The sequence below is a fragment of the Jaculus jaculus genome, chromosome 10 (assembly GCF_020740685.1).
Source record: "Jaculus jaculus isolate mJacJac1 chromosome 10, mJacJac1.mat.Y.cur, whole genome shotgun sequence".
Taxonomy (NCBI): domain Eukaryota; kingdom Metazoa; phylum Chordata; class Mammalia; order Rodentia; family Dipodidae; genus Jaculus; species Jaculus jaculus.
The window spans coordinates 59762995-59778697 of record NC_059111.1 but is presented as its reverse complement, the minus strand read 5'-3'; the positions used below and the strand labels follow the sequence as shown (position 1 = coordinate 59778697).

The 15703-nt window shown below is 35.1% G+C and overlaps 1 protein-coding gene across 2 annotated transcripts in view; it reads right to left on the bottom strand.

Moving 5' to 3' along the window:
- Positions 1 to 15703, bottom strand: part of Cdk14 (cyclin dependent kinase 14) — a 707419-nt gene that overhangs the window by 344826 nt on the left and 346890 nt on the right. For both annotated transcript variants that reach the window (XM_045161059.1, XM_045161060.1), the window contains one exon: positions 10428 to 10490. In XM_045161059.1, the coding sequence (XP_045016994.1) occupies positions 10428 to 10490 (63 nt within the window). The remainder of the gene's footprint in view (positions 1 to 10427; positions 10491 to 15703) is intronic.

Here is a 15703-nt window from a genome sequence, read left to right as displayed (position 1 = left end):
TCCTCCATATTATCCAGTTTTGAGTTGTCTCTTTTTTTTATTTTTCTTGATCAAATTGGCTTTTGAATCGTCTCTTTTATTTTTCTTGATCAAATTGGTCAGGGGTTTGTCAATCTTGTTTGTTTTTTTTCAAAGAACTAGCTTTTTGTTCCATCAATTTTCTTAATTGTTGTCTTAGTTTCCAATTCATTAATTTATGCTCTGATCTTAATTATTTCTTTCCATCTGGAGCTTTTTGGATTGGGTTCTTCTTGTTTTTCCAAAGCCTTTATATGGATGGTTAAGTTATTGATTTGAGATCTCTCTGTCTTTGACATGAAGGCATTTAGCACAATGAATTTTCCCCTGAGGACCGCCTTCATTGTATCCCATAAGATTTGTACATTGTATACGCATTGCCATTCATTTCTAGAAATTTTGTAATTTCAGTTTTTATTTTGTCTACTACCCATTTATTGTTGAAAAGTGTGTTGTTCACTTTCCAGGAGTTGGTTGGGTTCCTGGCACATCCTTTGTTGTTAATTTCTAACAATATAGCATTGTGATCTGATATCATAAAGGAAATTATGTCTATTCTTCTAAATATATGGAAGCAGTCTTTATGACCCAGTATATGATCTATTTTAGAGAAGGTTCCATGGGCTGCTGAGAAGAATGTATAATCTGTGGATTTGGGGTAGAATGTTATATAGATATCTGTTAGTTCTAATTGATCTGTGGTGTTGTTGAGCTCTCTTACTTCCCTGTTAATTTTCTGTTTGGATGATCTATCTATTACTGATAGTGGAGTACTGAAGTCCCCAACTATGATGGTATTGTGGTTATTTCTGTTTTATTGTCAAGTAGGTTTTGTTTTATGAATTATAGTATACCTGTGTTTGGTGCATAAATATTTTTTTTAATTTATTAGTTTTCTTTTCAGTAAATACAGGCAATTTGGTACCATTATTTAGGCTCGTCTGTGATCTACCCCCTCCCATTAGACCCTCCTTGTTAATGAAAATTGGTCGTGCATTGTGGAGTTAGCCCCCAGTTATTGGTATGATAAATGTCTCTGCAAATCATGACCCAACATGTGACTCTGACATTCTTTCCGACCCCTCTTCCGCAAGATTTCCCTGAGCCATGTTGGGTTCATTTTTGGTCTGCTTCAGTGCTGAGGTGTTGGGGGCCTCTGAGGCTCTGGCTCTCTGATTTGGTAGGAGTTGATTTTTCTCTGCGTTGATCTCCTTCCCCTTTGTGCTGGTATCCAGTTAACAGGAAAACATCACCCTTGCTTATTTCGCCAGTTGTCCTTACTTTCAGTAGGGCCCCTTTTGAGGTATGTTGGGGCAGCTCTCTTCTTAGGATCTGCATCTATCTGGAAAAGAGAAGCAGATTCTCCAACGGAGAGTAAGTTAGCATCCGGAAAATTGAGATAACACTTACTTTTTTGATACACAGTATGATAGGTGTAGGCCCTCTTATACCCCGTGATTGATGGTAGCTTGATATTGTAGAGTGGGCTTGTGTTTGGGTATGGTTCTGACTTGTTTCCCAGCTCCAGCTATGGGTCTAGTACCAATGAGTGGATCAGTTAGCCAAATCAAGAGCAATTGATTCCTCACCATGGCTGTGTACAACTATTGCACTTGTGTGGGCATCACATCCGTTTTTTTGTTACTAATTAGGTTAAACAATGTGTTGCTTGGACACATCTTGGTCATTTCCCCCAGTCGCCTATGTAGCGCCTTCTGGCACTAGACACGCTGACTGTCTGGGGTCTGACTCTCTCCTGGCTTCCAGCCATGTCATTCCATTTTACGCGTCAGCTGCATATGGAGTCTTCAGCAATATATTAATGACTGTGATATCCTCTTTTTGGATTGTTCCCTTGATAAGTAAGAAGTCACCATCTTTGTCTTTTTTGATTACTTTTGGTTTGAAGACTCTTTTATCTGATACTAATATAGCTGCTTGCTTCTTATTTATGTTTGCTTGGAATATCTTTTTCCACCCTTTAACCCTGAGGAGGTGTCTGTCTTTAGTGGTGAGGTGGATCTCTTGAAGACAAAAGATTGACAGTTCTAATATTCTGATCCACCATGTTAGCTTTTTTCTCTTGATGGGTGAATTCAGGCCATTAATGTTTAGGGTAAAAACTGTGAGGTTTGATTTAATACCTGTCATATAGTGGTGGTTTATATGGTTTAGTGTTTCCTTAGACTTTGTAGTTTTTTGTGCCTTCTGTGAGTTTGGTTATTGTGATCTGCTTATTTAAGACACTTGAGGTTAATTATTTGAATCTTCTGTGTGGAGCATTCCCTGAAGTACTCTCTGTAAGTTTGGCTTTGTGTTCATATAGTTGTAAAGCTGAGTTTTATTATCAAAAGTCTTTCTTTCACCATCTAATATGAGGGATACTTTTTCTTGGTAGATTATTTTGGGTTGGAAGGGTTAAGTTCTTAGAGTTGTCAGTGTTCTGTTCCAGACCCTCTGGCTTTTAGCATTTCCATTGAGAATTCTGAAGTTATTCTGATGGGGTTACCTTTATATGTAATGTGTTGTTTCTCCCTATCTGCTTTTAGGACTTTCTATTTATGATTGATGTTTCGAGTCTTAATGATAATATGTCTTGGAGAATTTCTACTTTGGTCCAGTCTTTTTGGAGTTCTGTTAGCTTCTTATAACTTGATGGGACTTTATTTTGAGAGAGTAGGAAAGTTTTCTTCGATAATTTTGTTGAATAAGTTCTCTATGCCTTTGGTCTGAACTTCTTCTCCTTCCTGTATTCTCATGATCTTCCCATTCCCATGATGCTATGAATGTTGGGACATTTAAGGGTATCCCACAGTTCCCTCATATTGTGTTCACAGAAAGATTTGAACTTGTTGAAACTTTTGGACTCATGAAATGTTTTTTTTCTGTTTTGTCTTCCATTTCTAAGTTTCTATCCACCACATGGCTGACTCTACTCTTGAGAAATTGTATAGAGATTCAGGCTTTTCAATTTGGTTCATATTTTCTACTACTTTTTTATGTATAGGTTCCAACCCTCTGTAGAGTTCCCTTTTCTTGTCATTTCCTGACTTTCTTAATGCTTCTTGGAATTCATCCTTTTATATATATATATATATATATATATATATATATATATATATATATATATATATATATATATATATATATACACACACACACATATATATATGTATGGACATTATATATATATATATATATATATATTTTATGTCTTCATGAGCTTAGCCAGCTGGTTACTGAGGTCTTTTTTGTTGTTGTTGTTCTCCTTCAGATAACTCATAACTCACTGTCTTAGGAACCCTTCCTGAGTCTTTTTTAATAGGTCTAATCTAGTAGGCATAACACTCATACTTATTATTCCTTTGTTGAGTTACCACAAGTTCTGCTATTTGCTTGGTCAGGATTGCATAGTTTGTTTCTTTATTTTGGGGTTCTAATCCTATTATCTCTTTTATGTTTTGATTAGAGAGATCTATTGTGGGACTGGGCAATGTAGCTTGCATCTGATTTTTTGTGCTATTCCTTTTTGCTGTGGTCTGCTCATAGCAATGTTTCAGAAAGCCTAGAGCACCAGACACTAGCCTGCTGGCCAGGGGTGGGGTGGGGTTGAAGGAGGGGGCAGCAGTGAGTGAGATGGCAATTGCCGGTGGAGTCCAGAAAGACTAGAGCATAGACACTAGCCTGGGTCGCAGTTCAGGGGTGGGATGCAGCAGCTGTGAGTGGGATAGCGATAGCACATCAGCAAGTCTGGATGGGCACAGCAATGGCTTGCGGTGGTATGCAAGTCAAGGTGGGCAAGGCAATCACGCACAGGGATCTGCAAGGCTGGGCAGCCATGGTGATCGTTCGCAGGGGCCCGCAAGGCTGGGAAGCAATGGCTATCATGTTTGGGAGGTTTGCAAAGCTGGGCAGGAATGGTGATCGTCTGTGCAGGGCTCCACAAGGATGGGAAGGAATGGTGACTGGAATGGCAAGCATGCCTGTGGAGCTCTGCCTAATGGCAGCAAAGCCTAGGGTGGAGAACCTAGCCTGCTAGCTTGGGTTCACTTGGCTTGAAGTTATCGCAGGAGGGACCTCCTACTGGGACTGCAGCTCCCATGGCTGCTTGCGGTGATTGGGGGACTGGTAGGCTACCCAAGAGTGGGGGAATCAGTGGATTCCCTATTTTGCTCCTCCATACCCTCCCACTTGAAGCCTACTAGAATCAGCAAACCCTTAAACAAACAAACAAACAAAAAAACCCTGAGCCTTAAGGGTCTTGTCTTTTCTTCCGCATGAGGTGAGGTGATGTTAGGAGGCTTCCATCTTGCCCGGAAGTCTGCTTTTTACAACTGCAAAGAAACAATGTGAACTACAACTTGGTAAAGGATGAGCCATCAATTCTTCCTATCCAACTGCTCTTGGAATGCTCACTGCCTTTTCCAAATACAGGGATAATCTTTTCCAATACAATGAATATGAACAAGTATTTACACTTCAGATGGTTTGTGCCTACAGTAACATCGTAAATACCAAATCAACATAAAATGTTTGATATGAATTGAAATGTATACTGAAACTTAAAATAAAGAAATTCAGGTTGACAAAAGGGATGAATCCTGAGTACCAAAGTCTTACAGAGAGCTACACTACAGAGGAAAATCAATGTCAAACAGGATATAATTATTTAAATATTTGTGAATAGGAATATATACAATAGATAAACTTCCCTCAATATCCACTTGAAGAGGTATAATTAATAGTAATTGGCCTTTCTGATGAGGAAAAATATCTATGAGCATTACTGGCTGGTTACACAAAAGCTATTCTTTTACATGACAATCAGAAAATACTTGGGTAATGTGTAACACTGTTATATGGGCTGATTTCCATCTGTGAGCATGATGGCTGTCTTGGCTATGCAGGATCCATTGTAGATTAGAAAAATACAAGGTGAATAATATAGTCTGAGGCCTGAATCCCCAAAGGGCATTTTCTCTATTCCCAATGGAACACCCAAATTTGGGTCCCCTACCTGACAACCATAGCATCATACATTCTTTGGAGTGATTTCTTATCAACTTGGGTGTTAATGCCTTCTAGGGAACTATATAGTTTTTAATTAGCTGGCCTTGATCCCTCTGTTGGATACAAATTATGAAAAACTAGATCAGCAAATGATACACTAAATCTTGGCCCCACATTTTAATCCTAAAATTCACTTCTTAGCTACTTCTTGAATGGCTGACACAACATGAATTGCTATATAGAATTTGATTTTCAATCGATTTTTTTATCCCGTAAGTTGAAGATAAAGAAGATTTTCTTATAACAGAAATAGGATGAAAACACTCAGGAGAATCCTGGGCAGGCCCCAAGACTAGATGTTGAATCTTAAAAAAATCATTAATGGCTTCATGAATTAATCATATTTCCTAACAGAGTCAGGAAAGGCTATATAATATTATTAGTAATGCACAGTAGGATATTATTACTGTCTAAATGAGAGCCCTAATGAAGAGTATAGAGAAAATCAGGTGTCATTTGATTTTCTATCTGAACATTATTAAGTCTCATTTAGGAATCAATTCTCTGCACCATCTGTATAAGACAATCTTAATTTGGCATAGCATTATTCTATCTGCTATACACCTGCTTGTTCTCTGAACTATGAAAGAAAAATAGCAACTTTTTAAGCACAATAAACTTCATATCTTTTTAAATGACATATACACTGATATAAAAAACAAAATATCAGTTTTATGCCAATATGATTTCAGATAGTTCAGAAAATAAAGCAGAATTCTAAATTACTTTGGTCATTTGCAATTATTAAAAACAACAATAAGGCAAATGCTATTTTTCAAAGAATCTTCCAATAAAGTCATTAGGCCATAGAGATGGAGCTACATTACACAAAAACACAGGAAAGTTCAATCTCATCATGATAATCGGATGAAAACTTCTATAGCTCTAGATATTAGCTGGAGAAAGCATCAATTAATCTTTTCTTTATTTCATGAACCATAATTTTCAGTCTCATGTATATAAATTTTTAAAGAATACATGAAAGCTGAATAAAGGAGGAAATTTAAACTGTTTCGGTGATATTTTTAAAAAAAATTCAGTAGCCAATACCATTCTGCAAATCACTGGAAATTATAAGATTGCTAACTCATCCAAGTTTTGTATACAACTCAACTATGGTATGCAAACCCAAGTATAATTGGAGCAAATACTATTTAAAGTGGGACAAAATAACTATTATTCAGAAAAATCTAAGCAGTTTTCATATTGAAGAAATTGGTTGCTATATCTTTAATCATTATAAATATTTATAAGAAGGGCAATGTCCTCAGGCTTTTTATTCAGGCTTTAAATTACTCTCTAAGTAATTAATTGCTGAAATTACTCATTTGTCAAAAATTGATACAATGCTTATAAATGAGCTATTAGTTAACAGTGGAAATTTATTTCATAATGCCATAATGATAGCAGACACATTTTGTAGACAATTTTAAGTAGCAAAGTGGCTCTAGAAATATACTTAACATTCACTTATTTCCTTATGAGTTGATTCCAGTACTCAAAAGAAATGTTCAACCAAATAATAATACTTTTGCAGATTTGTATGGAAATTAATAAAATATTAAGTTAAAATGTTTCACATTTTCTTGTGAAATCATGAAATAAGGGTTGTAATACTTTAAATTCTGCCTAAGTCTGACTAAAGAACAAACTCAATTCATAAGCTTATGGCAGCAATGTTTTTACAATAAACAAAAAAGCACATATTAAATAAAAAGAAAATACATATTCTCATTAAATTTAAGGTCAATGATTAAAACATTTTTATATTTTGTCAGCCTGCATATTAAAGAAATGAAAAATAAAAGTTGATAAATATCCAAGCAAAATAATTGGATCATTTTGTTTTTCCTTTGTTCAACAAAATAACTATTCATATTTATAACATTCTGTACTATGGATGATCTGTGATGTCATTAGGTAAACATCAGATGATTAACAGGACACACTGTTTTAAAGACAATAGCCATCTTACCTGGTTTTTCACATCTCCTAAAGTTTATGTAGAACTATTACAGTGTCTACTTTAGCTCAATCCGTTTTCTTGTAATTAATATCCAGCACAGCATTATGAACAGCTATTAACTTGGCTATTAACTTGGTAAATATTATTCTTATGCTCTCCATTTTGTATTCATAGATTTAAGTAACAATAAATATCACCATATGAGAAAACATGTTAATATATAAAAAAATACCAAGGGACTGTCCCTATGTCATAGTAGCTTCCTTTGAGAACAATTTCACCTGCAGTGCAGATACTCAATGTAACCCTGGAGGAGTGCCCTGCATCTGAGCATAAAGTGAAGGAAAGCCAGGATGTAATTAGGTGAGCAGCCTCCCATGGAAACCAACATGGAAACAGGGCCGAGTGCTTCCATGCTCAGCAATTCAAACACCAGAACACAAGATTCTAACATGCTGCATCTATTTTTAGTTTTCCACAACATTAGAGAAGATATCACTACTATTATTGTCAGTATAAAAACTATTATAAACCTATGAGACCAAGTGCTTAAAAATCACAATAAAGCTAATTTCAGTAATTTAATGTGGCATAGGGCAATGCCTATTAAAAGTCTCAGTCACTCCAAAGTTTATTTTCTATGAAATGTGGAGTCATAATGAACAGTGCTTCTGTTATGTTGGAATAAGAGTGAGCCTGGCTACTGTAGAAGCACCAAAAAAGGTAGCTTAATTCTTAATCATGTCAGCATTCAATGTTTGAATCATTATAATCATGTAAATGGTATTTATATTGAGCCATGAATTTGATTATAAATATTTCCTGCCTGCACAAAATCTATTTTTCTGGTGCAGTGTTAGTAATATTCTGATGTTTTAAAATTTTTTCCTGTATTTATTTTTTATTGCTATTTACCAATTCAACACAAAATTCTTTTCCCATCTGGTAAATATGCTCAAATGCATTAGCATCTTCTGTTACTTATTTATCTTCATAGGAAATCTCTTCTAGAGACTTAGACCTGTTCTACTGGAGGGTTACTTTCTTAGTTAACAGCTAATTTTCCTAGAAGCCCTTCATTGTTGACCTAGAAATTTATTTCACCTCTCTCCTACTAGTGACTGTTACCTGTTCCCCTGCTCCCTTCTCTTTCTTGGTGTATTCCTCTTAGGGGAGTTTAAGGAGTAAACTAGGCAAAATTGTCAGCCCCATGCACAAGTTAAGTGAACAATTTGCTCTTATACTTCATCAATAGTCTGTATGGAATTCTATGCTGGAAGTAATTTCGCAAATTCTCAAGTTATTATCCTATAACTATCGCCCACCCAGAAAGTCAGAAAGTTCAATAACATTCTAATTCTGATTTCCATGTAATAAGCCTTTACCTTCTTATAGGATTATTTTGATCCCAGTAGCCTAAAATTTTCTAATAATGAATACCACTCTTAGAATCTAGCAAGCACTTGTGCCCTCCAGAGTGTGGGAGTGGCTGGTGTGAAAAGCAGAGCCAACCAACCATGCATGGAGAGCAAGAGAATGCCTATTGGTCATGGGGGAAGCCCTGGACTCTCAACCCCCAGTCTCAGCAAATACCTACCTCTCCTACTTGAAAGGATTTTATTCTCATTCAAGGACATATATATGACAATAAGCATATACTAATCTCAGGAAGTGATATAGCATCTATTTTTAAGAACTTTAAGAAATATTTATTTATTTATTTACTTATTTGAGAAACAGGAAAAGAAAAAGAGGCAAATAGAGAATGGGTGCACAAGGGCCTCTAGCCACTGCAAACAAACTCCAGATGCATGCTACCTTGTTCATCTGACTTACTTGGATACTGGGAAATTGAACCTAGACTTTTCAGGCAAGTACCTTAGGCACTAAGCCATCTCTCCAGACCTTGAACAACTTTTGATGATAAAAAGGCTATGTCTATCCTTAAGCATTTCAAGAACTGAGGCAGTCCAGTTTATTTTGGAAAACCTTCAGAGAGCAAATTATTTGACTAGTTATGAGGAAAAGGATATTAATGTATCAGTATATGCTGCTGCTTTTCAGATTTTCAAAAAGAAATTATGATGAAGTAAAATGCTCCACATTCGTTTAGAGGCAAAAAATGTAGTAGGGCATCAACCTCTGAACATTTTAAAACAAGCTGTGAGAGGAAATAATTCTCTTTCCCAAATCTAGATTCATTGTGGGTGTTACTTCTAATTCTTTGACATGATTTTTATGCTGACACACATCTCACTCTACACTGAGTCTATTACCATGTCCTATGAAGTGTCTACTCTCATGGTCTCAGGCCTTGCTTAACATCACACCAAAACATCAAATTGGAATATGTAGCAAGTATTAAGCTATCAGGCATGACCATGAAATGAAAGTATGTGAAGATTGAAAAGGAGTTGCTGAAATGCAGTCTCAAGAACTATAGCCTCATTACTAAAAAACAGCATGGTAGACATGCATCTCCCTGTGACCATTAGGAAATTAGGAAAAGTAAAAGACAACAGAAGAAGCGGAGTACACTGTGAAAATACGACAGGCCACTGCTGACACTGCATAGACAATGTAGCAAGGCTTTGTGAGTTGAGCACTCTTGTTTAGCAAAGTTCTTTAAGCACATTTGCCTACATCGAATGATATTCAAAGAGTTGATGAGAAAACTGAACACAGACAATAAAATCTTCTGATGCTATGGCTCTCTGGAAAGGTAGAGTTGGTTCTCTAGTTTCAATCCTAACATTGTTGGACAGAGGCACTGAGACAGGCTCCCTGGGGTAGTTGGCCAGCTGGTCTAGCAGAATCAATGAATTCCAGGTTTAGTGAGAGACTATTAATAAACAAGGACTACCAGACTCTGTATTGGAAATAAAGTATCAAAATAATTCCAGTGTGTCCTGCTCATCGTTGCCAAATGTTTTCCATGAAGAACAAATAAGAACATGTAAATGATTCTCAGTAAAAACATTTAAAGTTAGGGATTGAGAGATTGCTTAGTGGTTAAGGTACTTGCCTGTGAAGCCTAAGGACCCAGGTTTGATTCCCCAGCACACACATAAGCCAGATGTACAAGGTGGCATATCGAATTTCTTTGCAGTGTCTGGAGGCCCTGCTATTGTGCCCATTCTCTCTCTTTCTCTCATAAATAAATATATAGACAAAATATTAAAAAATAAAATATTTAATGTTAAAACACAGTTTCCACCCATTAAAGTGAAGAAATGAATAGTTCTTTTCAATACTACTCCTTTTAAACAGGTATTTTTCAAAACTTTTAAATTATGGCCAAAATATTAGCCTTAGACTTAAAAACTATACATGAAGAATGTTAACCCTTGCCTTTAAAAATCTCTTTACCTACCTTCACATTATCTGGATGGAGTCCCCCAGGGTGCTTGTCCATGTATTGACATAAATCAGTGTGCTAAAAGAAAAATAAAGAAAAGGAGAAAAGTATTAATATCACTTTGGCTGTAACTGATGAATTAATATTTTTTCTACTTCAAAGTCACCATTATATTATTAAGAAAGCAAATACAAGAAAAGGAGTTGGCTTAATAAGTGTATGCAGCTACATGCTCCACTACTCCCCATTTTTAACCACAGATGAATCATCATTACATTTAAGTTTTAGGATGAATATATTTCTATTGAAAGGAAAACATGTTTATAATTTGTTGAGTATCAGTTTCATGATTATTGAGTATATGTCTACACATTAACAACAATATTCAATTAGAATTTTAATTATCTCCCATATTTCAAGTTTAAATGTAAGTTCTTATTATTTACATTGTGTAAAATAAAAACACTCAAAATCTATTATGCTAGTAAATCATTGGATTGGTTTAAATTTTTATATCTCTATTCAGAAAAATAATTTTTAGATTTCAAGTACTTTCAAATATTTTTGAATGAATATACATGACATAGTAACAAAATATTTTCAAAACTATAACTTAAGCCATAAGTTACATATATATACACATATATACATATATACACACACACATATGTATGTATGTATGCATATATATTCTTTGATAAAATGTTGTTATTCTTTTAACTATCGCAAGTTAAATTTGCCACTATTATATTTCTGTCTTAATTCACATTTTACGTGATAAATTATACAGACTTTTGGAAAAGCATGCATAGGTTGCTGTCAAAAGTTGAAGTCTTTTATGGTAAGATTTGTAAGACAAACTAATCATTCTGTAGTAGCCAAAGAATAAGTTTTGTTGTACATTATCAGGCTTAATAATTAAAGGGTAAATTCTATAATATATTTAAGAACCCTACTGTTGTCATTATGATAACAATTCAAATTCTGATCCTGAATTTTTACTGTATGTCAGATGGTAAGTCCTGGCCTCATTCATGCATCCTGTATTTCTTCAATCCCTATGGTGCTCTAGACACTATGCTAGTCACTAAAGATAGTAATGGGATGAAGCAAATATGAGAGGGACATGTAGGTTCTATGATACAGTATGTGGACAATCACTGTAACATATTGCTTAGTATGTATTAGTGTAGAAATTAGAGTCTAGGGTGTTTAAAAGACCTTAGAAAGGACTCTGGATGAGTTAGTTCTAATGAAGACATGAGAAAAGTAGTAAAGAAGTAAGCCAGCTTAATAGCAAAGCCAAATAGAATAACAAAAGGGCTAGTAGATACCTAATCAGACAAAAGTGACTTTATCTATTGCCCAAGGGCTTTAGCTTCCAAATCCAAGTCAAACTCCATGATGACACAAATATGTTTAATTTGGAAATCATGGTCTCTGTCATCCAGGCAGTGTCACAGACAAAAGGCAATATATATATGTAAAAATAGTCATACATGTGTGAAAATTTCACTAAAATCAACTTAAAATTATACTGAGTTCCATGAAGCTCTGCTAATCATAAAAGTTTTATTATAATCATATAAGTAACTGTTTAGATTATTCACTTCCCTGTTTCATTGAATGCAGATAACAACAATCTCAGGGAAAAGCAAATAAAGAACATAAGAACATTTGTTTTCAGAAGAATAAATCAGTGTATGAAACATTAGTTTTTACCTGAAATACTTCATATTTGAAAATAAGGTATTATTTAAACATTACTGTTATATAGCTAACACCCATAACAGCAAGGGCCTGGGCAATAGCCTGCAATATTTATCTAACAGTCACTTGTGAACATGTTCAGGAAAACCTTTTTTTTTTTTTAATATATCAGACTTAAAATTTGAGAACATCTTTCAATAAGTATAAAACAAAACATTGTGAAAGATAGAAAGTCATTCAATGATATCTTAATGGAAGACATATTTTCATTGTCAGTAGTACATAAAATACTGTTACATCAATTTCAATGAAAGGAAAAAAATAAAAGAAAAAGCTGGGAGTGCTGGTGCACACCTTTAATCCCAGCACACAGGAGGCAGAGGTAGGAGGATCACTGTGAGTTCAAGGCCACCCTGAGACTCCATAGTGAATTCCAGGTCAGCCGGGGCTAGAGTGAGACCCTACCTTAAAAAACCAAAAAATAAAAATAAATAAAAGAAAAGCAGCTGAAAGGAAGGGATAAAGGAAAGAATGAAGAAAGAAAATAAAATTTCTTGGAAATTAAAAAACTTTGCTATAAACATTTTGAAATGATTTATGGTAAGGATATAAAGGACTAGAGGAATATGGAAAAGACAATTTAGAACTTTAAATGCATTACACAGGAATCACAGAAACAAATACATAAAACAAGTAAAGAAAGTAAGCTATAAACTATCAAACAAAGAATTGCATAGAAAATGGAAGAGAATGTTGTAGTCAATTGACATTGTTAAGATAAGTGTTTATGTATTTATTTATTTATTTAGTTTCCTTTTTTTAAAGTTTTATTAACATTTTCAATGACTATAAAAAATATCCCATGGTAATACCTTGCCTTCCCATTCCCGCACATTCCCCTTTGAAATTCCATTCTCCATCATATTACCTCCCCATCTCAATCATTGTAGTTACATATATACAATACCAACCTATAAAGTACCCTCCTCACTTACTTTCTCTTAACTTTATATCTCCTTTTTAACTTACTGGCCTCTGCTATGAAGTATTTTCCGTCTCACACAGAAGTCCAATCATCTATAGCTAGGATCCACATATGACGGAGAACATTTGGTGCTTGGCTTTCTAGGCCTGGGTTACCTCACTTAGTATAATCCTTTCCAGATCCATCCATTTTAATACAAATTTCCTAACTTCATTTTTCTTTACCGCTGAGTAGAACTCCATTATATAAATGTGCCACATCTTCATTATCCACTCATCAGTTGAGGGACATCTAGGCTGGTTCCATTTCCCAGCTATTATGAATTGAGCAGCAATAAACATGGTTGAGCATGTACTTCTAAGGAAATGAGTCCTTAAGATATATGCCGAGGAGGGCTGGGTCATATGGTAGATCAATCTTTAGCTGTTTTAGGAACCACCACACTGTTTTCCACAATGGTTGGACCAGATTGCATTCCCACGAGAAGTGTAGAAGGGTTCCTCTTTTTCTGCATCCCCACCAACATTTACGATCATTTGTTTTCATGATGGTAGCCAATCTGACAGGAGTGAAATGGAATCTCCATGTAGTTTTAATCTGCATTTCCCTGATGACTAGGGATGTAGAACATTTTTTTAGATGCTTATATGCCATTCGTATTTCTTCCTTTGAGAATGCTCTATTTAGCTCCATAGCCCATTTTTTGATTGACTTCTTTGATGCCATATTATTTACCTTTTTGAGTTCTTTGTCTATCCTAGATATTAACCCTCTATCAGATATATAACTGGCGAAGATTTTTTCCCATTCTGTAGGTTGCCTCTTTGCTTTTTTTCACTGTGTCCTCGGCAATGCAAAATCTTTGTAATTTTATGAGGTCCCAGTGATTAATCTGTGGTTTTATTGCCTGAGCAATTGGGGTTGTATTCAGAAAGTCTTTGCCAAGGCCAATATGTTGAAGGGTTTCCCCTACTTTTTCCTCTAGCACTTTCAGGGTTTCAGGTCTGATGTTAAGGTCTTTAATCCATTTGGACTTAATTCTTATACATGGCGAGACAGAAGTATCTATTTTATCCTTCAACAGATATATACCCAGTTTAACTAACACCATATGGTGAAGAGGCTGTCTTTTCTCCAATGAGTATTTTTGGTATTTTTATTGAATATCAGGTGGTTATAGCTACCTGGACTTATATCTGAAGCCTCTATTCAGTTCCACTGATCAACATGTCTGTTTTTGTGTCAGTACCACGCTGTTTTGGTTACTATGGCTCTGTAATATACGTTAAAATCAGGTATGGTAATAAGACCAGCCTTATTTTGGTTGCTCAGTATTATTTTAGATATTTGAGGTTTTTTGTGATTTCAAAAGGATTTTTGGATTGTTTTTCTATTGGCATGAAGAATGCCTTTGGAATTTTGATACGGATTGCATTAAATGTGTATATTGCTTTTGGTAAGATTGCTATTTTCACAATATTGATTCTTCCCATCCAGGAACAAGGGATGTTTCTCCACATCTAGTGTCTTCTGCAATTTCTTGCTTCAGTGTTTTAAAGTTCTCATTGTAGAGATTCTTTACTTCCTTGGTTAGGTTTATTCCAAGGTACTTTATTATTTTTTTTTTGAAGCAATTGTGAATGGGAGTGATTCTCTGATTTCATCCTCTGTGTGTTTGTTGTTAGCATATATGAAGGCTACTGATTTCTGTGTATTTATTTTGTATCCTGCTACATGGCTGTAGGTTTTGATCAGCTCTAATAATTTGCGAGTAGTCTTTGGGGTCCTTTATGTATAGAATCATGTCATCTGCAAATAATGATAACTTGATCTCTTCCTTTCCAATTTGTATCCCTTTTATGTGTGTTTCTTGCCTTATTGCTATGGCTAAGACTTCCAGAACTATATTAAATAAAATTGGGGACAGTGGACACCTTGTCTTGTTCCTGATTTTAGTTGAAAAGCGTCCAGTTTTTCCCCATTTAGTAATATGTTGGCTGGAGTCTTGTCATAATAGCTTTTATTATATTGAGATATGTTCCTTCTATTCCCAGTCTCTGTAAGACTTTTATAATGAAGGGATGTTAGATTTTGTCGAACGCATTATCTGCATCTAATGAGATGATCATGTGATTTTTGTCCTTCAACCCATTTGTCTAATGCATTACATTTATAGATTTGCGTATATTGAACCATCCCTGAATCTCTAGGATGAAGCCTACTTGGTCAGGGTGAATGATCTTTTTGATATATTCTTGTATTCTGTTTGCCAATATTTTCTTGAGAATTTTTGCATCTATGTTCATGAGGAAGATTTGTCTGTAATTTTCCATTGTTGTTTTATCTTTGCCTGGTTTTGGTATCAGGGTGATGCTGACTTCATAGAAGGAATTTAGTAGAATTCCTTCTTTTTCTATTTCCTGGAAAATCTTAAGAAGCAATGGTGTTAGGTCTTCATTAAAGGTCTGGTAAAATTCAGCAGTGAATCCATCTGGGCCTGGGCTTCTTTTACTTGGGAGATTATTGATAATTGTTCAGATCTCCATGCTTGTTATAGGTCTATTTAAGTGATTAATCTCATCTTGATTTAATTTAG